General features: G+C 40.2%; 1 protein-coding gene across 1 annotated transcript in view; it reads right to left on the reverse strand.

Moving 5' to 3' along the window:
- The window catches only part of LOC131221498 (receptor like protein 21-like), a 67,231-nt gene that overhangs the window by 30,577 nt on the left and 9,863 nt on the right, over positions 1 to 26,791 (reverse strand). The window contains exons 2-4 of the mRNA XM_058216771.1: positions 25,293 to 25,448; positions 25,066 to 25,140; positions 7,359 to 7,427 (exon numbers count right to left, since the gene is read on the reverse strand). Of these exons, the coding sequence (XP_058072754.1) occupies positions 7,359 to 7,427; positions 25,066 to 25,140; positions 25,293 to 25,448 (300 nt within the window). The remainder of the gene's footprint in view (positions 1 to 7,358; positions 7,428 to 25,065; positions 25,141 to 25,292; positions 25,449 to 26,791) is intronic.

Genomic DNA, 26,791 nt, shown 5'->3' on the forward strand with positions numbered 1-26,791 from the left:
TTATGAATATCTATGCCGAGAACCCTCTTTTCAGCCCCTAGATCTTTTATTTCGAATGTCTCTGATAATTGAGTCTTCAGTACATCAATTTCAGAAATGTCATGACTGACGATTAATATATCATCAACATACAATACTAGGATGATGAACTTGTCATCACTCAGTGTCTTATAATAAACATAGTGATCGTATTCACTCTTAGTAAATTTCCGACTCAATATGAAAGAATCAAAATTTTCATATCACTGGCTAGACAACTATTTTACGTCGTACAATAACCTCATTACCTTGTGAAACTTGTTCTCTGCCCCTTTAACTTCGTAGCTTTCCGATTGCATAATGTCTATCTGCTTTTCCAATTCCCAATGCAGGAATGCAGTCTTCACGTCCATCTGTTCTAGCTCGAGATCGTATTGGACAACCAGTGCCAACACGAATATGATAAATACTTTACAACTAGCACGAATATCTTTATAAAGTTGATTCCTTCTTTTTTAGTGTAACCCTTCTCTACCAACATCGCTTTGTATGTGTCTTATTTCCTTTTGAATAACCAATTTCATCCGATCACTTTTCAGCCCATTGGAAGCTCCACCAGCTCCCATGTGTTGTTCTTATACAAAGAGTCCATCTCATAGTCCATTGTCGCCTTTCACTTCTCTGCATCAGGCTCATCAAGAGCATCCTGAATAGTATATGGATCTCCTTCATCTGTAATGATGACATATGCGATATTAGAGTCGTCTACATATCTTGCCATAACTTGTGATCTCGCGGTGGATTCCTACTCTCAGGTGACTGCTCCACTTGCTCTTATACCCTTATCTATGCATATGTCTCTGTCTGAGTATCATCTATGTCAACCTGAACGTCTACGACCAACCTTTCTGGTTCCTTTTGTTACTCATGATCATTCCTACGGAATACGAAGCCTTCATCGAATCTGATGTCGTAGATATTGATGATCTTGCATGTGACCTTATCATATAACCTATAACCTTTCACACCAATACCATAACTAATAAAGATGTACATTATAGATTTATGGTCTAGCTTATCTCTCTAAACTGACGGAATATGAAAGTAAGCCTCACAACCAAATATGTACAAATCTGAATAGTGAACCTTATGACCACTCCACACTTTCTTTGGAATCTTAGAGTCAATTGTCGTAAAAGGGGACCAATTCACCAAATAGCAAGTCATGTTAACGGCCTCAATCCATAGTTCCTTACCCAACCTGACATTATTAATCATCTATCGAGCCCTCTCCAAGAGAGTCCAATTCATCCGCTCAGCCACACCTTTTTAGTCGAGTGTGTGATGCACCGTGTCGTGCCTAATGATCTATTAATCTTTACAATATTCATTAAATTCATTGGAAGTAAATTCACCACCATTATCAGTTCTTAAAACTTTTACTTTTTGCCCTGTATGTTTTTTCACCATGGCCATCCATTATTTGAATTTGGTGAAAGCCTTGGATTTATGTTTTATGAAATAAACCCAAAATTTTCAAGAGTAGTCGTCGATGAATGTGACAAACCATGATGACCCTCCAACGGAAACCATACGCGACGACCCCTATACATTAGAGTGCACATAGTCTAGCACTCTTATATATATATATATATATATATTTTCTAGTTTTAAAAGATAACCTAGATTGTTTACTATATATACAATGCTCGCATATGTTTAAATCAAAATTTTTAAAATCTGGAATTAAACAATGATCGGAAAGTACCTTTATGCCCTGCTCGCTCATGTGCCCTAGATGAGCATGCCACATACGTGCAGACGTGGAATCTGCTACAGCTGCTATAGCTCCACCTATCGAAGTGCTCCTAATCAACCTGTAAAGATTATTGTGCCTCTGCGCTCTCATAACCATTAGTGCCCCTTTTGAAACTTTAAGGGGTGTTTGGCCTAGGGTATTAGATGGAATTAGGTAGGATAGAATTGCATTTTGTACCGTGCAATTCCATCCATCATTTGGAGAGGAGAGGAAAGGTTGGAATTAGGTGGATGGAATTGCATTTAGTCCCATGGAATTGCATTTGGTTCCATGGAGAATTTCTGTGGATTTTAAAATCCATTTCACATGCTGGCCCCATATTAATGCATGCATTTATCCATGTCGTCCATTCATATACAGTGTTTACATGTGACATTCTAGATCTATATATGTACAAGTGAATGACACCCATTGTGAATTTGGTCCATTGATTACAATACCATGGTTCACCAAACATGATTTTGCTTAATTCATTGTTTTTGCGTAGCAAATTTTTTGTCCCAAACGTGGGATTGGATGGCTACAATACCATAGTATTTTAGGACATGCAATCATTGTGCAATAATGATGTTAATCCCATCTAATACAATTCAATACCATTTAATTCCATGGACCAAACATGCCCTAAGAGCTCCATAAAAACTAGTGAACTTGCACCCTATTACTTCTAGTGCACCGAGAGAAATCAAACTCTTTTTCGCATTAGGAGCGTGCCTCACCTCAGTCAAGATACACTCCATCCCATCAAACATCTTGATGCGTACCGTACCAATAGCCATAACGTTATAGACATTATCATACTCATAAATACTTGTCCACCATTGCACTGCCTATAGCTGGCAAACCAACTCCGATGAGGAGTCGTGATAAGAAGCCCCTGTGTAAAGGATCTACTCATCTCTACAATTATTTTTAAGTGTCCGATCATAGACATTGACAACACATCACCTCCACTTATCTCTTCATTAGACGTGGTAGTGTTGGCTTCATTGGAAGAAGCCTACGAGTTTTCTTTCTTTGACTTAGGATTTGTACAATCCTTCTTCATGTGTCTTGTCTACTCAGAGTTCTGGTACTTCAACTTTCCCTTGCCCTTGCCCTTATATTTGAATCTCAACCGAAGAGATCCTATGTGTCAGTCATAATTTTGACTCCTCGTAAACAATGCATCAATATAGGCCCATATGCTACCATTTTTCTTTCTCATGGTCTTTTCCTAAAGAGATGATATAACGGTGTCTACACACGGACAAAATACCAGTTCACAACAAATCATATATACCAATTTACAAATCATCTTGCTAAAGTTACTGATGTGGTCCTTGACATCTCCACCCTATGTCATCTTTAAGTTGAACAAATGCAGGTTCAAGTGTAGGCAATTTTTAAGGGACTTCTTCACATAGATGTCATCTAATTTCGCCCACATCTCCGCTGCGGTTTTCTCCTTCATCACATTATAGAGGACCTCATCCGTTAAACATAAATGGATTAAGAAGTTTTCTTTCTTATCAAGTTTCCTCCATTCTTCATCATCCGTAGGCTCACGTCGCTTCGTAAGAGCCTCTCTTAACCTTGCTCAACTAATAAGCTAATCATTTTAACATTTCATAATTCAAAATTATTTATGCCGAAGTATTTCGGTACATCATACTTAGAATTAGTTGTCATTATTACACTCTTTTAGATTCAAGCCTGCGCCCTAACGTTATCTCTGATACCACTTGTTAGTGATCGTGGAAGCACACAAAGATGAATCAAGTGATGTAATCCAATCACAATAAGCAAGCATTAAAAGAACACATCAATTTTAACATGAAAACCCTTGCGGGAAAAACCCATGGCACAAAGTGACAGATAACACTATTAAAGCAGAAATTACAAGAGAAGAGAGCTTACTCAATTCGAACAACCTTAAATCTAACCCTTGCTACACTCTTGAAACCTTTTGGATGAATTAGAAACCCTTGAATACCATCCCAATTCTATATATAACCATATATAGAAGCTATGGAAGAATCTCAAACGAAATTGGAAATAAATCTCACAAAATCGCAACTTTGCGAAAATCTGTGCTGAATTGTTCGATGGCATGAAACATTCTTCGATGTCATCAAAACTTATCATTCAATGGCATCGAAGCCACATCGATGACATTGAACAAATACTAAAACTGTTCAGAGACAAAACATGAAAATCTGATTTTCTCCATTTGCATCGAGCCATCTTGATCTTCAATGTCATCGAACACTTATCGATGACATTGAGAAAGCACCTAGTTAGTCCAGCGACCAACTGTTGGAAATCTAGAAAATCTCGATGGGATTGAGCACTATTCGATGTCATCAAAAGTGGCATCGAACAGTCTATCGATGTCATCAATTTACTCTATTTTTGACTCGATTTTACTCTATTTTTGACTCGATTTAAGACATCAAAAATAACATTTTTGTCTACTTAAGTTTTGGATCTTATCTTGTTTAGGTTCATGTTTTAAAGTGAGTGAGTGAAATGGCTGGATGAAGTGGATATAACACAAATCACGGCCGGTACCACGGAGGGAAGACCTGTCCATGTAAGCAGCGAGTTTCCAGGATGCTGAGCTTCAACAGGATTCGGATTAGCTACTCACACACTAAGTTATGTGGGTCTCGCTATGATGTTTGTGTTACATCCACACTGTCCATTCATCTGGAGAGATCATTCTAACGCATGAGCCAAAGAATTAGGTAGATCCCCATCTAAAGTGAACCCCACCAGAAAAAAACGAGTTGGGATTGAATGCCTACCATTAAAATTTTATCAAGGGCTACAGAAGTTTTCGATGAAACTGATATTTGTATTTTCCTTTCATCCATGTTTATTTATTTATTATTTATCTTATAAAAAGGTTAGATTTGGAATAAACATCATGGCGGACCATAAGAAGGTTTCAAGTGTTGTTGTCACTGTTCCACTGTTTTCTGCCGTGAGTGCCACTTGAGCTTTGAATCTGACTGTCAGATAGGTTGATACCGTTAAATGATCTCTCCAAATGGATGAATAGTGTGGATACAACATATACATTATGGTGGGCCCACATAACTTGGTGACGTCATTTCAGTACCCAAAAACCGCTAATCAACCGGAAGGCGAGTTGTGTGAAAATTTTAACACGGTGGCGGTGCAGCCCAAAGGTCAGCGAGGCCCACCATAATGTCCATCTGACATCCACTCCTTCCAACAGTTTAATGATGTCATGTGATGATGTGATTGAAAATGTGTGGAAGATCAAAATTCAAGTGAGCCTGATAAACCACATACATTTTATGAAGCATATATTAAGATCAAGTGGATCATATAATAGGAAACGGTGAGAAGAATGATTTCCACTGTTGAAAACTTGCTATTCCTACAGTACTGATGTCTACTTGTCATCCAACTTGTTCATAAAATCATACAGACAAGGATGAAAGGAAAACACAAATATAAGATTGATCCAAAACTTACGTGGTCTCTAATAATTTTTCCATGGTAGATGTTCAATTCACACTATATCCTGTGGTGTGGTCCATTTAGCTTTGGATATCCTTCACCTTTAGGCTCATGGCCTAAAATTTTTTGGTAAAATGGACGAAGGGAATGGATAAAGTACATAAATTATGGTGAACTTCACAGAGTTTACTCAATACACCAAGGGGGTGTTTGGCACATGTTATTAGGAAGGATTAGGTGGGATGGGATTAAAAAAATGTAATTATTACATAGGGCAGGGATTGTCCCATGTTACCATGGGATAAACGTAATTCCATGCTATCTTTGTAATATGGTAGTACATTGTATGGATATATCCACCGTCATTTGAAACTATTGAGAATACCACGTGTTATATCCAAACTGTTCATCAATTTTGTAACCTTATTTTATGGCATGGGCCTAAAAATGAGACAGATCAAAAACTTATGTGGCCCCAAAGAAGTTTTCAACGGTAGGTATTGAATCCCTATTGCTTTCTATGGTGGGGGTCCACTCGAGCTTTAGATCTACCAGATTTTTAGGCCCATGCTCTAAAATGATCTCGAAAAATGGGTGGACGGTGTGGATATAACCCACACATCATGGTGGGACCTACACAACTTGCTAACATTGAGTGGAATTAGTACGGGACCAATGGAATTCCATCTAATCTAATTCCAAGCTTTTCCATTCTTCCCAAACATTGAGTGGAATTGGCATGGACCAAATGCAATTCCATCCCACCTAATCCCCTCTAATACCGTGCGCCAAACTCCCCTATAATGGCCTGCTTCCCTCCATGTAACAAGGGTTACATGCAACTCCTCTAGATTTAATGCCTCTCTAACAGTTCAAGGGCAAAATCGTAATTTCCAAAAGCCTTCTCACTTAGAGGTGTACACCAACCGATCTAGCTCGGTTAGCTTGCTCGACTCGACGCAAAAAAGATCGATTCGACTCGGTTCGAAGCTGAGTTCGGGATGAGTCGAGCTGATTTTTTGAGCTTGAAAATGAGTTCGAGCTGGCCCCAGCTTGACTCGACTTAGATCAAACCCAGCTTGAATTGAACTCAGATCGAACCAGTTCGGTGACTCAGTTACTTTGATATTTATGTTGCTCACAAAGTGTTTGATGAAATAACTCAACGAAGTGTGGATGGTGGTAAGGAAGGTATGTATATGAAACAAAATACCCTTTTCTTTTCTTTTTTTTTCTAGATTTTTATGTTGCTTAGGAGGTGTTTGATAAAATACTAGAAAACCTTTGCTATTGTGATTTTGAAGGTGTAGTCCAGGTGTTTGCAGAAATGCTGCACAGGCGAACTCGACTCGGTCTTGGCTCGAACTGGCCTGAGCTGCTGACCGAACCGAGCTGAGTTGAGTTCAAGCTGAGGTCAGCCAGTGGCCAAGCTGAGTCAGCTCGGTTGGACTCGATGTACACCCCCATTCTCACTACTCCATCCCATCTTTCCCGTCACTTGTCTTGGGTTAAAGTCAAAAAGTCTAATTGAGACTTTTTCACGTATATTGGAAGGGTAGACCTTTATTCAAAATTAACTAAGGATTAGGTTTTTATTTGGAATCTTACCAAAAGATTGGTAGTTAATCATACAACAAAAACCGTAAAAAATGAAAAACAAAAACGGAAACTTCAAAGGGAAAGCACCGGAGGTTATTATTACTATTACTATTACTATTATTATTATTATTATTACTAATACACACAACACACACACCCACTCTCTCACACCACAATAACTTTTTTATACCATCATGGATACTCAAATTCATGACCCACCGCCAAAGCATGAGTAAGGACCTAAGAACCTCTGATTTTTGATTTTAATTATTATAATTATTATTATTATTATTATTGTTTCTGCACGTAAGGTTGTCATGTCATGAAAACCTTTAAAAGCTTATAATATCACAAGAATCAACAAGCATTTCAACATGTAAATTTTCAAATGGCATTTTGACATGCATACGAATGACAACTCTGCATTTTGACATGCAAATGAAAGATAACTCCGTGAATGCGTGCACGCATCAATCAGTGCTCTTACCTTGGGGGCTTTGGAAACCATTGAGTCGATTATAGCTCAAATCCAGAACCTTCAGTTTGCTTAAGTTCCCTGTCGATATTTAAAGATTAAAAGCAAAAGGATCAAAGGATAAGTTTGAACTACTGAGTCAATTAATCTCCTACTGCTGGTGTCAAGAATAAACGAGCATCTCAAAATGCTAATTTTCAAATGCCATTTTGACATAAGTGTGAAAGACTAAACTCTGTATATATGTGTGTGCATATATGAGCAATATCTAAGGGCTCTTACATTGGAAGGGTAGGGAGCCCTTCTGTCTCTTATATTTCAAATCCAAAACGTCAAGATTGCAAGTTTAGACAAGTGAGGCATGACCACTTAATCAAGTTCAAAATATTGTCTAAACTAATGCTCTCAATTTTAGTTTAATTTCTTTACAATTAATGCCACTGTATACTGTAAGTGGATCCATGGTTTACTAATTAAGAGCATTTACCTTAATCATCTAATTCCAAATAAGGGGCCATGGTTTAATGATCTAGTCCATTAATCTTTACCATTTAATCATGCAAGTGAGCGCATAGTGATGCACAGTATACCATTTGATTAATGGTGGGCATTTTTTTCTTTATTGTTTCCCCTGTTGTAATCCACTTGAGTTTTTGATCTACCTCATTTTTGCCCTCATGTCCTAAGATCAACTAGCAGAACAGATATCGGAGGAGTGGATGCCACTGAGATGTCATGGTGGGGCCCAGTTTTGTTGCACAAGTGGTGTCATAAGATTCAGTAAATAGGAGATTCACATCCCTTTGATTTTGAGGGGAATCCGGAATCTTGTGGGCCATTCGGTAATGTTTATTTGCCATCCAAACATTTCACACAGATTTGGATGAAGGGAAAACACAAATATCAGCTTGATCTAAAACTTTCATGGCCCACAACAAGTTTTTTCATGGTCATTGACCAGTGTTTCCTTTGGCGTAGAAATAAGTTTGAGTGCCATGCCCTCAAATGAGCTGAGAACATCCATTTGTCTCCAGTTCTCAAATACATGCGGATTTCCCCATTTTCTCTCCGAAACCGATTGACGTATGGAATTTCTTTGGGCCCACCATTATGTATGAGTTCAATCCACACCATCCATTCATCTTGTCTAATTATTTTAGGGCATGAGTCAAAAAGAACCAGATGCAAAGCTTAAATGAACCACAACATAAAAAGAAGTAGGGATTTATCAACTATGGTTGAAACCTTTTTAGGGTCCACCGTGACATTTATGCATGCCATCTAACCTGTTCATAAGGTTGCACAGATCTAGATGAAAGGAAATAGAAATATCAGCTTGATCCAAGCCTTCTTTATCTCTAAGAATTTTTCAATGGTAGGCATCTAACTTCTACTATTTCCTATGGCATGGTCCACTTGAAATTTGTATCTGCTTAGTTTTTGAGCTCATGCCATAAAATGATTTGAGAAAATGGATAGACAGTGTGGATCTACTACATATATCATGAGGAGGCCGACAGAAGTTTCGCATGCACGTCAAAACATTCAGCTTGTCTTCTCTCCATTCGGATTGGTTACTGCCAACTCATTTTGAGAAACGGACGCAATTTGGCTGGTGAACCGAACACCATGCAGGTAGCCAAGCTTAAGCTATCCAACATGGAGCTAGCTAAAGAAATTTTCTGGAAGCAGAAATCAGGGGTTTCCTAGCTCAAGGAAGCAATAGGAACACAAGATTTTTTCATCTTTCCACGGCTGAGAAGAAACGCAAATTGGGGATTTATGAGATTCAGTTGGATGATGGTAGAAGTATCTATGACCAGCCCTCCATTCAGCGGGAGGCCGTAAAATTTATGGAGTCTTGCTTATCGCGGATGTACCATCCCTCTCTTCTCCCTCGACTAACGATTTGTTCTCCCGCATCCCGTCCCTGATCTCTGTGGACGACAATGAGATGCTTCTTCGCCGCCCCTCCTTTGAAGAGGTCAGAGACGTGGTCCTTACGATGCCCAAAGACGGGGCTCCCGGCCCAGACGGTCTATCTGCGACCTTCTTCGTTGGGTGTTGGTCCATCATTGGGGGAGATGTTCATGCGGCAGCTGATGAATTTTTCAATGGGGCCGCCCTGCCTAGGGCTTTCACTACTACCCAAGTCTGTTTAGTTCCAAAAAAATTGGGGGCCAAATCCTTCTCTGACTACAGACCAATCAGCTTGTGTAACGTCGTTTATAAAATCTTTGCGAATATAATAGCTGGTAGACTGGTGGTCCTCCTTCCTAAGATGATTTCCTTAGAGCAAGGGGCCTTAGTCAGAGGCCGCTTTATCGCCGAGAACATTGCCCTCTACCAAGAGGTGTTTCGGGACATTGACAGAAATGTTCGTGGGGGCAATATTGTTGTGAAGCTTGACATGGAAAAAGCCTACGATCGGGTGGATTGGAATTTTTTGAAGCAGGTAGTCCTTAGGATCGGTTTTGCCTCAAATTGGGTCCAACTTGTTGAGGCCTGCTAGTGCAACAATTGGTTCTCGGTTCTGGTAAATGGGACCAGTTGCGGCTTCTTCAAATCTTCCCGCGGTCTTCGCCAAGGAGATCTCCTCTCCCCCAGTCTCTCTTCATTATTTCAGCAGAAGTCCTCAATGGGGGTCTCTCTTATCTCTCTGTCAGTGGTCTTTGTACCCCGTTCAAAGTTAAAAGAGGTTGTAAGCAGATGACTCATTTGCTCTATGCAGATGATACGATTCTTTTTCTCAATGAGACTAAAAATTCGCTTCTCCAGATCAAGGCATTCTTCTCGCTCTACCAGTCCATCTCTGGCCAAAAGATCAACTTAGCAAGAGTCTCTTCTTCTGTTCGGCTAAACTTGCACCTTCCAGAATCAGAAATATCGCTCAAATCCTGGGGATTGGGAGATCATCTAGCAACCTCTACTACCTGAGTGTCCTGATGCTCAAGGGCAGTATTAGATGCAACGCTTTCTCCCCTCTTATCGAGAAGCTGGCCGCGAGAATCGGTGGTTAGAAAGCCTGAATCCTTTCTCAAGCAGGTTGGCTAGTATTGATTTCTTATGTGCTAAGTGGGATTCCTATCCATACTCTAGCTGCTACGCCAATCCCAAAGAAAGTCTTGAATGATATTGAGATGATGTTTGCTAATTTCTTTTGGGGTTGTAAAGATGGAAAACACATGCTTCATTGGAAGAAGTGGGCCTTTCTCGCCAGGCCGAAGTCGGAGGGTGGTCTCGGCATCAAAAGACTGAAAGAGGTCATGCGCTGTCTCCATATGAAGCTGGCATGGGGCATTAAAATCGACTGGCAAGGGAGCTTATTGGGTTGTTTCATGCATTCAAAGTATTGGCAGGGCACGCCAACAGTTCTCTCTACCAGTGGCACAGGTCAATCCTCCACCTTTTGGAAAGCACTGCTTCGCCTATTCCCTATTTTAGATGAGCATGTGCAACTGCTCATTGGTAGTGGTTCCAATAGTATGTGGTAGAGCAACTGGTCTGGGTTAGGCCCATTGACGTTATCTCACTCCTTAGACATTCCTGCATCGTTGACTGATAGATGTATTGCAGATTTTTTTTACTTTAGTGGGCTGAAACATATCATCCCTGTCCCTCTCCCTAACTGGCTACGTGAGATTATTGTCCAAGGAGGATTCTGCACTTCTGACGGCAATGATAAACTTATTTGGCCTCCTGACCCGGCAGGGAGGTTTTCTGTTTCTTCTACTTGGAACGACATCCGTGAGCGGGGAGCTGTGCTCCCTTGTTCGAATTTTGTTTGGAACTTGGTGATTCCCCCAAAGATTTCCCTCCTAACGTGGAAAATTTTATACCGGTCCCTCCCCATCGATGTTCTCATCCAACAGAAGGGGGTTCACATGGCTTCCAAATGTTCCTGTTGTCCTGAAGAGCACACCTTTGGTCCTTATGCAGAATCCCCATACCACCTCTTCCTGGAAGGTGCACTCGCCTCGTGCATTTGGCGCCACGCTGCAGCTATGTTCGGGTTATAGGTTTTCAGTCACTCCTACATCCAGGATTGCCTTCATTGGTGGTGGATTAAGCCCCTGCCTCGTTCATTCCATCAACCGCAATTGTTTTCGGCTAGCCCCAGTTTTCATCTTATGGAAATTTTGGAAAGCGAGAAGTGAGGCGAGATCTGACAATAAATGGATTACTGCATTTGTGCTGCTCTCAAAGGTGAAATAGTGGCTTTCCACTATCTTCCTGACCTTATCTTCTGCTATGCCTTCTTCTTCTCAGCCTAGGGTTGCGGCAGCCAATCCTCCCTGTTCACCCGGAACTACTCGTATTGTTTCGGTTGTCAAATGGATGAGACCGACAAAGGGTTTTCTTAAGTTAAACGTCAATGGATTGGCCTTGTCCAATCTCGGACCTGCAGGTGGTGGTGCTATTGTTCGAGACCCCCTCGGTAATGTGCTTCTCGCGTTCACTAACAAGTACGGCAACGCCTCAAACAATTTTGCTGAAGTGAGAGTTGTCCACGATGGCATTCTTCTTTGCTTGAACAGGGGCCTTCACAATATCATTGTTAAGTCGGACTCAGCCTGGGTAGTGCGTTGTCTCCAAATGAACAATTTCTTCCCTCTTGGGTAGAGCTTCTTTACGTTTAGCGCATGTTCTCCGGGAAGCTAATGGCCCTGCTGATAGTTTGGTGAAGCTCGGCAGCAAGACGCAGACTAACAATGTCTTTGCTACCATTTCCTCCTTTCCCCATATCACTAGAGGCCTATCTCTTCTTGAAAAGGCGGGCCTTGGCTCCATCAGAGAACAAGCTCCTAGGCCTCAGCACTAGTCTTTCCTTCCTTTCTGATTTCAGGTCCCGTTGGTTTTTTGGTTTTTGTTTTTTGTTTTCTTGTTCCGCTGGGTCATTGGGTTTTCTGTATAGCAAATGATAAGCGGGACAGATCCTTTTTCTCTGTTTCCCACCAAAAGTTTCTAGGCTGTAATTTCGCCCCATTCCAATCAATACAATCTCATTTTCCTTTTTTTTAAAAAATTTTTTTTAAAAGGTAGCCAGTGTCAAAGCTTTATGGGCCCACCATGATATATGTGTTTTATCCATACAGACCATCCATTTTGGCAGTTTATTTTAAGAGCATGAGCGCAGCAATGAAACAGATATAAATCTCAAGTGGACCGTACCAGCTGCCAACAGTGGTGATTGAACTCCCACAGTTAAAATCTTCCTTGGGCCAACTGTAATGTTTATTTGCCATCCTACTAGCTGATTAAGTCATATAAACCTTGATAAAGGGAAAGCACAAACATTAACTTATTCAAAACTTCTATAACTCCGAGAAGATTTCAACTGTAGGAGTCCAATCCTCCACGTTTTTTCATATGGTGTGATCCACTTGAGCTTTGTATCTACATCATTTTCAGGCTTATGCTCTAAAATAAGCTAGAAAAATGGAAGGACAACATAGATAGAACACATACATCATGATGGGCCCACACTGCTTTGACACTAGTTAGCTAGATGCTAACCATCAGCGCCATCCATCCATTTTGCCAACTCATTTTACGGCTTGAAGGATATCCGGGGCTCAAGTGGACTGCACCACCAAAAAGCTGAAAAAGCTTTGGATGATGCTTAGATATATATGAGAGAGAGAGAGGCACCAGTTCGCAACGGACTACATACGAACTTTTTTGAGAACTCCTCATATCTAATGAGTCTCGAAAATCTGAACAGTCCACATGAAGCAAAACCTCTTGAAACCTTTTATTACCAATGTTTACCTTGAAACAAAACTTTGGTGGGCCACGAAAAATGCAAACAGTTTCTTCCCTTGATTTGAATTTCTCTTTGCTATGGTCCACCAGAATCTTAGATCAGGGTGAAAATTCACTCCCTGAGGTTTGATGGGATTCCGCATCTTATGGACCATTCAGATTTGATACCCATGACATGTGTGCAAAGGTGCACATGTGCATAGGTGTGTAGGTGTGCATGCCTCATATAGCGGAACGCTCACCTCCTAACCAGTTCGAACTCCTTACATCTAATGAGTCTCGAAAATTTGAATGGTCCACCTCTTGGTACCAATTTTTACTTTGAAACAAAACTTTGGTGGGCCATGAAAAATGCAAATAGTTTCTTCCCTTGATTTGAATTTCTCTTTTTCATGGTCCACCAGAATCATAGCTCAGGGTGAAAATTCACCCCCAGAGGTTTGATGGGATTCCGCATCTTATGGACCGTTCGGATTCGACACCCATGACACGTGTGTAAAGGTGCGCATGTGCATAGGTGAGCATGCCTATATATATATATATATATATATATATATATATATATATATATATATATATATATATATATATATATATATATATAGGTGCACATGCGCACCATTACACACATGTCATGGGTGTCGAATCCGAACGGTCCATAAGATGCGGAATCCCATCAAACCTCGGGGGGTGAATTTTCACCCTGATATATTGGGTTCGGGTTAGCTTGTTAGTACACACCCATGTCAGTACATACACTCCACTGTTAGCTAGCCACCCCCACTAGGGATCAATAATGATTCTTATATTTATATTTTCCCTTCATGCACGTCTTTACGACAAATAAACATCACAGTAGGCCCATGCAAGGTTTCAATGGTGGAAATCACTGTCCCGTTGATTTCTATGGCATGATCCACTTGAGCTTTGGATCTGGGTTCATACCTAAAAATGATCTTGCAAAATGAATTGATGTCATGGATATAGCACATGCATCAGGGTGAGACCACAGAAGTGCCACTCAAGTGGTCGGTTGCTAGCAATGATAAAAAAGCGCGGCACGTAATGTAGAAATACCTATCACCAAACTTTAACTCCCTTCAAAAACAGATGGAAGTTACCTGTGCTCCTTGAGTTCCTCTAGTTTGAAGCTGTGTAGGGTCCATAAAAATTTCCATAACAAATCCACTCTGTCCATCAAGTTTTCAAGACAATAAAAGATCAAGAATCTAAAAATCAGTGAGATCCAAATTTTATGTGGACCACGCCCCACGAAAAAGCAGAAATTATTGGTCAGCAATGAAACTTTGTGGCCATCACAAAGTATGGTATGAGGTTGATATTTGTGCCTACAATTTATCTGAGTGGTAATAACCCTACCAAAACGTTTGGATAGGCAATAAAAATCATGCTCCACTCTCTGAAGGTTTCGACAGCGGACATTTACATTCCCATCGCTCCATGAGATGTAGCCTAGCTACATGAATTTTCGATCTGCCTTGTCTTTAGACTCCTCCTCTACTTATTCTATCGTGATCTTGAAAAATGGATGAACAGAGTGGATTTGTGACGGGAATATCTGCGGCCCCACATCATTTCCCCCTACACACCTTCTCACGGCGTTCCCGCATGGGGTAAAGACACCAAAGTTGTACCTTCAACTGTATTGGTGGTCTGTGGACTCTACATCATCTATGCATTTTTACATATCATTTTATAGCAAGAACCCAAAAATAAGGTAGACCAAAATCTCAAATGTACCACACCACAAAATAATGGCGATGTAGGCCTACCATGAAATACTTTTGTGGGGTATAAAAGTTTTCGATAAAGCCGATATTTGTTCTTTGGCTTCATCCATGTCTACGTGACGTAATCAACATATTGGATGGGAAAAAAAATTTATCATGGGCATTAAGGTGGGCACTATAAAGTTTTTAGTGGTGGACATTGAATCACACTGTGTTTGATGGCGTGGCCCACCTGAGATTTGGATTTGACTCATTTCTAAGCTCATACCTAAAATGATCTAGAAAAATGGATGGACTTTGTGGATACATCATGGTATCTCCCATAGGACATTGTCTTGTGCATCAGGTGTGCGAAACTGTGTAAGCCAGATTACCAAAGTTCTGTCCAGCATACTCTTCATGTTTGGGTAGGAAAAACGTGCCTGTTTTACCAATAAATATGAAACTCTAAGGCTAGTTTGGGGGAAGCCTCAAAATAAGTTGATCACATTTTAGTTAATAGTAATTATGTATCTCTAATACATAACATTGGTTATGTATTAGTTGCCTAGATTTCTAATATATATAATTCTTGTTAAATAAAATAAGATAAACTCATTCTTATGGGTCTACCAAACAGGACCTAATACTCAAGCAAAAGACCCGTGCTTAGGCTGGTATTTCAATCTGAAGTACAAATACGATGAGTAGAAATAAGAAAATCAAAATTTGATTAGTATTCATAGGAATTGGACTCCAAATTGTGCCTCTCTAGTAAGACTTGAAAGAAACATAACAACAATTTGAGATTTATTAGGCTTTATCAATCTTCTTCATTATTCCATACGCTCAGAATTCAATTCACTTTCACATCATAACGCAGTAGGAAGGGAAAACATGGTTTCAAATAAAAGCACCATCTTGCATAAACATGATTATTGTAGAGTCTTACAATTACATTTATTGGGAGAAACTGATCTGGCTTGAAGGTTATGCAGGTAGCCTGGGGAAAACTTTGCAAAGGTTGTCCAAAGCCAAATAATAGCTGTTTAAAGCAAAATAGTAGCATGAATAGATACATGCATCAACCATATAGAAATATAGACCTCGCCAGTAGCGGTTGATGTAGAGAAGAGCTATGAAAACCAAGAACGAGATGGTGCACGATGTGCAAAAGCATGCGTAGAAGATAATGTCATAACTGTCTTCCTCCTCTTTTGGCATTGGAGGTGGTAGCGGAGAAGTGGAGAAGCAACTCTTCAGTGGTGGTCCACAGAGATGGGGATTACCTTCATAGCTGGTTTCTCCAAAGGTGCCAAACTGCGCCTTCCTGTCCGGTGTCCTGCCAGATAAGTTATTGTGGGCCACTGTGAATGTAGATAAGAAGTTGAGCTCAGTAAGTTGAGGAGGAATCTTCCCACTCAATCTGTTGTAAGAAAGGTCCAAGCTCTCAATCTGTTTTAGGTTTGAGAAGGTTTCTGGAACTGGTCCGGTTAATTGATTGTGGGACAAGTTCAATGCATGAATAGCGGTTAGATGTCCAATTTCAGGTGGGATTTCACCTGTTAACTGGTTCCATGACAGATCTACACCAGCCATAAAGTAAAGAATGTCGCCTTTGTAAGTTTCAGACCTCCACTTTGTTATAAACTCCACTTCTTCCTTCTCTGGTGAGACATTAGCAACATTAATAGGCATCGAAACAGCAATACGATATCCGGGCAAATCGTTTCCTGAAGATAAATGGATAACTCCTGGAGAGACAACAAAATTTGAAAAGTCAATTTCTTCTGCCCTCCCAAATGTCATATTACCAAAGCACGGCGGTATTGGTCCAGAGAGATTATTGTGTGAAAGATCCAGTATGCTGATGTTCTTCAGTTGACACAAGTGCAGCGGAATGTGACCTTGGAAATTATTTCCTCCGAGGAGAAGAACCCTTAAATTAGGAAAAGCACCAATCCAATTTGGAATATTACCAGATATGTTGTTCTGCCTGACGTCCATTGTAACAAGGGAGGAGATTTTCGATGAAGCATTTGGCATCAATCCAGTAAGCTCATTTCCTTGCAAATGTAAGAATCTCAAAGACAGGTTGAAGCATGAAGGTATGGACCCAAAAATTCTATTTTGGGAAAGGTCCAAAAGGGAAAGACTGTAGAGGTTGCAATACTCAACTGGAATAGAATCTTTGAAATGATTTTCTGACATGGAAAGCAACTTCAATTGAGTAAAGTTTCCAATCTGTGCAGGAAGACGATACGATAGATTGTTTTTACCAACATCCAAAATCTGTAGATGCTGACTTTTGAATAAACCAGCTGAGATCTTCCCTGTGAATCTATTACCATCCAGATACAGAAACTGTAACGATTTCAAGTTCGAATGAGTGGGAAACACTAGGCCTTGTAATCTATTGTTTGATAGCTTCAAAATTTCCAATGAGATGCAACCCATGGGCAATTCCTCTGGTATTCCTCCTGAAAATTTGTTTATTGACAAATCTAAAGAAGACAGTTGCGTCATGTTGCCCATCGATGAAGGAATGGTACCGTGAAGAGCGTTTGTCGACATGTTTAAGTATTCTATATTTGGAAGGAGGGAGCCGATATTTTCGGGAAGTTGTCCGTAGATGTGGTTGTTGGAGACGTCCAGCAATGATAAATCCAGGTTGCTAGAATGAGTTGGCAGATGGAATGGGCTGACTAAAGAATTGCTTCCCAGGTCTAGAACTCGTAGTCTTTCATTATTCTCTAACAACCAAGATGGGAACTTTCCCTTCATGTTGTTGTGGGAAAGGTCTAATGATATCAGGTTATGCTGGCTGGAAAGGAAGGTGGGAATGGTACCAGTCAGCTTGTTGATGTTGCAGTTTGATAATTGGAGGACTTTTAGCTGGAATTTAGGAACCCAATGTGTGGATTCAGTTTCAACCTCTAACTGAATGGGATAAGTTGTAGCATCGGCCACAGGATAGCTATCATGCGGTACTGAAAGTTCCACAACCTCAAGTTTGGAAAGGTTAGCAAATGAGCTAAATGAGAGAGACCCTTCAAAGCGGTTGTTAGATAGAGAAAGGAATCTGAGCATTGTGAGGCTTGAGATGAGAGATGAGGAGATCCCACTGAGTTTATTATGGGAGAGATCAAGTAGTTGGAGGGATGACAAGTTGCTGAGACATGGAGGAAGGCTCCCTTCCAATTCATTTCCTTGAAGATCCAGTTCTTGGAGATTCTCAAGATTGCACAAAGCTACAAAAGCCAGAAACGTAATTAATTTATTAGTAGAATATGCAAGTAGTCAGCTGACTTCAAGCACCGTTAGGGATCCAATCGGTTGCCATCATATATCATTAGGGTTACAAACGGTTCATGGACTATATTCTTTAAAATGATAAAACTTGTTCGTTCAATCATCACTGTTTCCCATGCTATGGTCTACTTAGAGACTTTGATCTCCCTCATTTGTAAGATAAGGCCTTAAACTGATCTTGAAAAATGGATGGACAGCATGGCATACTGGCCGCGTCAGTACGCAATCCGCAATCCCCGGCGCGGTTTTGGTGGATCCATGTTGGTGGAATCCTACCTTTGGGACCACTGTGATGTATGTGCCTTACATCCACACCGTCCATCTATTCTGACAGTTTATTTTAGGGCATAATACCCAAATGAATTAAATGTAAATCTTATGCAGACCACGTCACAGGAAACAGTTGTTATTGAATCCCTATCAGTAAAAGCTTCATTGGGGTCATAGGAATTTTAATGTTCCATCCAACCTATTGATAAGGGCCACACCACATGATGTATGCATTGTATATTGGTGTGGTCCATTATAATGTATATATGCATTATATATTGGTGTGGTCCATCCATTTTGCCAACTCCTTTTAAGCCATGAACCCAAAAATTAAGCAGATCCAAATCTCAAGGTGGATCATACCATATGAATATGAAAAAGCAAAGCAGAATGATCGTAGTGGATGTTATTGAGATGTCACAGTGGACCCACAGGAAACAGGAGATTCACATGGCTTCAAATTCGAAGGGCAATCTAAAATCCTGTGGGGCTTTTCAAGTTTTATATGGAATCTCTACTCTATCAGGTTATCCTTAATGTTGGGACCTCAGGGCAAAAAATTTGCAGATACACAACTTTGGCGGGCCATACCACGGGGAACAATGGGGAACAATGGGGATGACGACAACCATATGTCATCCAAATTAAAGCTCAGGTAAGCCACTCCTCATGATATAATGGAGATAGAAATACACACTGTTGAAGCCTTATTTTTTTTAGGTGTCATAGAAGTTCTGGATCAGACTGACAGACTGTATTCACATCCTGATCGGAATCTCCTTATGAATAGGTTGATGGTATGTAAAGACTATGGTGAGCCCAAGAAGGTTTCATTGGTTGGCATTTCCTTTCCCGCTATTTCGTGAGGTGTGAACTACTTGAATTTTAGATATCCATGTCCTAAAATGAACCAGTGAAATGTATGGATGAAGTGGATATATGTTGAGGGTCAATATTGCATATCAGACCCAGTTATTGCATGGATTTACAAGCATGATACCGTTTAATAGCCTGATTTAATCGTGTTTGTGATGCAGAGTGTATTTACAAGCATGAACTGAAAAAGGGTACTTAAACCATGGATTTAACGCTCTGATGACACCCAAGGCAAGGGACGGACTCCAGAGGACCAAGATCGATGGAATTACACACCAGGGATCCGAGGAAATCAGGCCATTCACGTTAAAGAGGCTCGAAATTGGTGAAATATGCAAGATCACATAGTTCTCGCCATCTAATTGGCTCAAAACTTTATATATGGCCTGAGTGCCATAAATTAACCGTACATATCAAATTTCAACCCTCGGATCACTATGAAAGTGCCCCAACTGACAGGTCAGCCCATAAACCGTTGATTCTGGGCCCGCCTGATATCTGGAGCTGCCTAAAATCTAGTCTCAACGCCTTAAATAGGGGGACTAATTGAATGAATGGATTGGATTTTGATTGAAGATCATAAAGGGCCCCATATGTACCACGTATGTGCATAACATGTTCACGGACGCGAACTGCACCGAATTAAGCATCTTCTTCCCAAACATGGCAATTGCCGTTTTAGCCGTGTAACGGACGGACGCTATCTGTTTTACGGACGCTAGTGGGCCCCACACATTGTCCCAGTGCACGATCCAAGCCGTTCATCGTGTAGAGGGCCTCGACTACTACAAAACCTTGTTAAATTTTTAGACCCATGCAAGCATACGTGCGCGATACAGAGGCCACAAACAGGCGGTCCTGCGACGTTCAAAATGATTTTTGGGGTGATTTCTTCTCTGGGCCGCGTCAATAGACATTCAAAACCACCCATTCTTGACTGAAATTTCGTCCTGAATCTAATGGACGGGGTGGATTTCTCCGAAAATACCTCTGTGGGGCCCACCGATCATGACAGCGCCGGACGTGCCAAAGGCTATGCACGTCCGCGAAATCGGATTTTTCAGGCAGTTGTGGCCCACTATCTTTGATCATATGCCAGATCTGAACCGTCCATCGTGTAGGCCAGCCAAAATACTTCCAAGAGACGCTGATTTTATAGAAATAATGCAAGGAAGGCGAGAGTTATGAAGCCCCGAACTCGGCTGCGAAAAGGCTTTCGCTGCGCGTGCGATAGCTTCTCAAATCCGATTTCCACCACTCCAAAAGCTATAAAAAGAGTTCCAAACGTAGAGAAAAGAGTGTGCTTGAATAGGGGACGTCAGAGAGAGAGAGAGAGAGAGAGAGAGGTGTAGAGAGAAGTGTTTGGAATTTTTATGTATTTTTTCTTTATTTTTCTTCTTTTTCCTATGATTATGTTAGGCTAAATCCCTTAGCTAAGGCTAAGAGGTGAAGCTTGTGGCGTAATGGGAGCTTCTACAGGTTTGATTTGAACTGAACTGATTGACTCTGTTTTAATTTAAGAAATTCTTTTAGTCATTAATGGTTTGTTGTGATTTAAATTACAGTAGATCTGTGATGGCTTGAATAATTCCTTTCCTTTTATTTTGATGTTCGGAAACCCTGTTGTTCGCCATCGTCTCATAGACATGGTTGGATGATGAGATCCTTCCTAACACTCATACATCTTTTGGTTGGTTATGGATTAGTCTAAGTTCTATTGTTTACCTTGTCTCTTAGGCATGGATTTGTGATGGAATCATACCTAATTCTTATACCTTTCATCTCTTGAAAACTATATCAAGTAAGTTCAGTATAATATCCATGAAGCAGGCATAAGATCTCCCTGATCTCTACAAGTGGATCCTCTAAATCCCTAATTCACTTTCTCTGAATTCTTTAAGTTTAAATTAATATTTCACCATTATTCCTCAAATCACAATTGGTTTAGATTTCATCTTAGCCTAGTTCTAAATCTGGTTATTTTCAGATAATGTACAGGTTTCAGTCCCTGTGGATTCAACCTCGGTCTTACCGAGTTTATTACTACATCACAACCCTGCACTTGGGGTGTGAACAATATAACACATGTTACAATGAACGCCAAAGAGCTTGGGTGTAAGAGGCGGATTTCCTTTAAGGCTTTAGCAGGAACGAAAGTACCAGGGATGGGATTCTAGATGGCCCACCCTGATGTTTGTGAGAAACATCCATCCTGTCTATCAGTTTTTTAATATCATTTTAAGACATTGAACAAAAAATGAGGCAGGTCCAAAACTCAAAAAATGACCACCATTGAAATATTTGTATGGCCACAAAAGTTTTGTATTAGGTTAGGACTTTTGCGTTCCACTTCATACAAGTGGTAATGACCTCATGAATGGTTTAGATGGAACAGAAACATCAAGGTAGACCTCAATAATGTTTCAATGGTAGTCATTTGTTTCCCCTATGTTTCTTTAGTGTGGCCCATTTGAGTTTTGGATCCGCCTCATATTAGTCACATGTCCTAAAATAAGCTAGCAAAATAGATGAATGGGATGGATTTCTCTAAAACATTACAGTGGGCCCGACCAAGCGTACCAGCGTAGGAACTTTCTGCTAAAGGAAATCCGCGCCCCCCTACACTCCCTCTAATAGGACTAGGATTTTCAGGTAAAGGCTTTTGCAGTAAGTTCTTGTGCTGGAATGCAAGGTGGGGTTCACTGTGATGTTCACGAGAAATCCAATCCGTTCATCCATTTTTAGAGCTCATTTTAAGAAATGTGACAAAAAAGTAAGAGGACCTAAAACTCAATTAGGCCATACAAGATGAAACAGTGGGGAAAGGAATCCGCACTTGATGTTTTCCCAGGCCATACAAGACGAAACAGTAGGGAAAGAAATTCCCACCGTTGATACCTTCCTAGGCTCTGCCTTGATGTTTATATGTCATCCAAACCGTTTATAAGGTCATTTTTACTGTGATGAAGTGAAAACACTGAAAACTTAGACCGATACAAAACTTTTGTGGCCATATAAATATTTCAACGGTGAAAACTAAATCTCCATTTTTTCATCTCTTGTGGCCCATTTAAGTTTTGGATCCACCTTATTTTTCCTCAAATATCCTAAAATGAGATCGAAAAACGGATGTACAAGTTGGATTTCTCACAAATATCACAGTGAGCCCCACCCCTGTATCCTTGAGCAGGAACTTCCTGCTAAAGCTTTCACAGGAATTTCGCCTCCCCTCTGAATCTCTGATAAAGGTTTTCCGTTATGGAAATGGACTAGCCACTCCCCTGCCACAGCTAATGGCTAGTGGTCGGTGGCCTGTGGGCCCCACCATGATGTATATGTTTCATACATGGTGTCCATATATTTTTCCAGATCATTTTATTGTATGCGACCAAAAATGAGGTATATCCAAATCTCAAGTGGACCACATTACAGGAAACAGTGTTGAATGAGCGTAGACCACTAAAAACCTTTTGGGGGCCATAAAAATTTTGGATCAAGCTGATTTTTGTTTTTTCCCTTCATCTGGGCCTGTATGACATAATAAACATATTAGATGTCAAATAAACAGTACAGTGGGCCTTAGGAGAATTTTAATTGTGGATATCCAATCAATATTATTTTTTTGTGGTGTGGTCAATCTGAGATTTATGTCCCTCTCATGTTTTGGAACAAGCTCTAAAATGATCTGTAAAAATGGATGAACAGAATGGATGAAACACATACATCATGGTGGGTCCCATAGAACACCAACCACCAGCAAGGGGATCCGAGCACGCCAGCGAGGGCACAGCTGGCTGGACGCGGATTGCGTCCTACCCCAGCCAGGACAGTAATCCACCCGGGCAGAGCTCTGTGGGGGCCAATGTGATGCAAACATCTTATCCACGCCGTCCATCCATATTTAAAGATAATCATACAATATAAACCCAAAAATGAGTCATAATCAAGGCTAAAGTGGGCCACAAAGTGGGGATTGAAGGCCACCATTAAAAACTTATTGGCAGTTGCAGAAGTTTTGGATCAAGCTGATAATTTTGTTTTCACTTCATCCAGGTCTACATGACCTTATGAGCAGGTTGGATGGTTAAAAAACATCACAGTGGCCCTTAGAGAGGTTTCAATGGTGGGTGTCATTATCAACACTGCTTCCTTTGGTGTGTTCCACCGAAGATCAGTAATTGTTTCATTTTTTTGGTTCATGCCATAAAATGATCTGTTAGTAGGTATGGCCGGTGTGGATAAGACATTTATATCACGGTGGCCCCCACAGAGCTCCTATGTGGGGGTAGGACGCAATCCGACTTCCCTGCTGCCCTGCTTTGACAGAGATGAGTGGTTGCCAATCCCTGTTACACAGAGCTTGTGTGATGTAAAGTGGGCCACAGACACTTTCATGTCTAAGATGGATCAGAAAAGGCCCAATCAGAGACAGAAATCATCAAGACCGTCAGAACCATAAAACAGGCATATCTCGCAAACTGGAATGAGTTACTCGACGTACCATATATGATTTTGGGGTAGGATGAGCTACTTTAGCCAACCGACCCGGCTAGAATTTGTTAGATTCTATTGACAGTGAAATTCCATGTTTAGTTCCATTTTTACTATAAATAGTAAGTTTTAGTTTGATTATAATTCTTCATCTGTTGGGCTTTAGGAGTTGTGTCCAACATGAAAAGTGCTTAGAATAATTAGGAGAATAACATGGTTAAGCTACATACGAAACTTACTATAAAAAGTAAATTTACTATTTATAGTAAAGTTGTGAATTTCTAGGAGTTTTAATTTTAGTTTGCTTCTGATTTCTTTCTTATTGTTTGGTATCCCTATTTAAAGGGTTGTGAACTCCTTTAACTAAGGAATTAAATCAATTTCGAATTTATTAGAATTTATTTCTATTTTCTGCTTTCTTTTCTCGTGGATTCGAGAAGTGTCTATGAGGAGTCCAGAGAAGCTCCGTGGATTCGGAGTAGTTATCCTCCTGAGGAAGACGGTGATCGACCTCATTACGTTCATCCCTGCGTCACCATGCAGCCTAAACCTCTGTACGGCCCACCATGTTGTCCATCTAGCATCCACTCCGCCCATCAGTTTCGCAAAGTCAGGTTAAGATGTGATTCCAAAAATGTGGCAGATCCAAAATTCAAGTGAGCCACACCGCAAAATTTAAAAAAAAAAAAGGGAATGGAAACACTGACCATTGAAACCTTCCTGAGCCTCATGCTGATCCTTATATTCCATCCAACCCGTTCATAAGGTAACTCCCATTAGGATGCAGGAAAAACAAAAATATCATTCCGATCCAAAACTTCTATGGCGCCAACGTGTTAAATCCCCCAGCATTTCTTGTGGCATGGCCCACCATAGTTTTGGATCTGTCTCACATTTGGGCTCACATCCCAGGGAGTGGATTCCATATGGACATGTGGTGGGTCCCATAGAGTTTCGGGTTACAAAGGAACACGTAAGAAGGTTGCACGCACCTCGTGTCCTGCTTTAATACCTCTTCATTAAGGATAACGAGAGCAAAACTCATCGCTAGGAGGGTAAAATATCATCAAAATCCTCCGTAGAAAGGTACAATCATCATTTTCAAAGTTAAAAGATTATTATCACACAAAGATGTAATATATTTTCCTACTAGTGGTGGCAAGAATAATGTCATGAAAAGCATATCAGAATGTGAATTTTCAAATGCCATTTTGAGGTGCATGCGAAAGACACTCAACTCTAGCATTTATTAGAAAAGATCCAAGTGCTCTTACCTTGCAGAAATAGGGAACCATTGAGTCGATTATATCTCAAATCCAAAACCTCCAGTTTGCTCAAGTTGGCCAATTCTATCAAGATAAAAATAAAAAAAAAAAAAAAAAAACATTAGAGTAGGAATTTGGAGAAGCAAGTGACGCATGACCACTAAATAAAGTTCAAAATATTATCTAAACTAATATTATTAATCTTGGCTTAATTTCTTTATAGCTAATCAACTTACCTTTTGACAGGAAGCATCCTTCCAGATCGTTCGTTTCTAGATCAAGGCTCTTGAGGGATGAGAGTGCGCCCAAATACGGTAAGATGGTTTCATTGAATGAGTTATGGCTCAGGTCAAGGTGCTCTAGCTTGCTCAATCTCGACCATCTATTGAAACCTGCATATAGATGACGTCCTGCATTTAGGGCCTCTGCTTAGAATAGGGGAAAATCCCAACCATTCTTTATCATTCATGAAAAATAAAATAAAATTATTTCCTCGAATGCCAAGGATAAACACTTACAAGGGGCCTTTATTTCCAATATGTTGCTTTAGACCTTGTGCTCAGCATGAAACAGATTGAATTGTAGAGGTTAAAAATGTTTCCCTGTATTTATGTGAGAAAAGGCCTCAAATCCAACAACTCTGTTTTTGGTTTTTCCAATCATCATCATCATCGACTCAATTAAATTGTTGTCTTGTTTTCTCAAGTCCACCTTGAAATTGTCAGAATTACAATTCAGGACTCATTGGTTAAGAAAGCCAATCATAATCAACTTAATTAATTTTATTTTTTTTTAAATTGTTTGCTTGTTCTCTCAAGTCCACCTTTAAATTGTCAGAATTACAATTCAGGACTCATTGGTTAAGAAAGCCAACGGATTTTCAATTTTGGCCATTTCCAACTCATTTGACCAATAATTGCAGTTCAATAATAAGTGCTCCAAATGGAATCTTAGTGTTGCAAACATACCTTGCCATCTCCACCTGGATTCAAAATGGCACTGTTGAGTGTGTTTGGATGCACTATCAAATTAAATTTCAATTATTAAATTTGAACTCCATTTTTGCATACATAAATTTTTGCAACTTAATTCACTTGGCTTCCAATGGCAGCCTTCATTTCAACAAGAAAAGATAGTTAAGACCCATCAAAGTATAAATAAAATAAAATGGTTGAAAGAGCAGACATAGTTGCAGATCTTTGTGCTGTCTACCATGTTTTATTTATATAGAACATCTACCCCCTCAATCAAGTTATCCTCGTGCTGCTATGATTCGGGCCAAAAACAATGGAACAATGGGGATCGGATGACAATGATAAGTTTGTATATGAGGGTACCATGGTATGTATCTTTAGTCAAACACATTAATTAGGTGCAACTCAGTAAGATGAAAAAGAAGATGTGAAATTCTTCATGATTCAAAACCCAGATGGGCAACACCACATCAACTTGGAGATTTTAGGAGAAATTTTACGTAGAGAAATGTAGGAGTTCTGTACAGGAAAATTTGAAATGGACTGAGAAAATAAGTGGCTTCACCTGATGGATGGTAAGGATTTTACATGTAAAACATTGTGGGCCACTCAGAGCTTGTTGTTTCTTGCATTGTGTGAAACAGTGTTATTCATGATTTGATGTAGAGCGGTTGTGGACACTTTCATGTCCAAGATGGACCAAAAAAAGCCCGAACGGAGGCATAAGTGATTAGGACAGTCAGAACCTTAAAACAGACATA

The sequence above is a fragment of the Magnolia sinica genome, chromosome 12, assembly GCF_029962835.1.
Source record: "Magnolia sinica isolate HGM2019 chromosome 12, MsV1, whole genome shotgun sequence".
In the NCBI taxonomy this organism is placed as follows: Eukaryota; Viridiplantae; Streptophyta; class Magnoliopsida; order Magnoliales; family Magnoliaceae; genus Magnolia; species Magnolia sinica.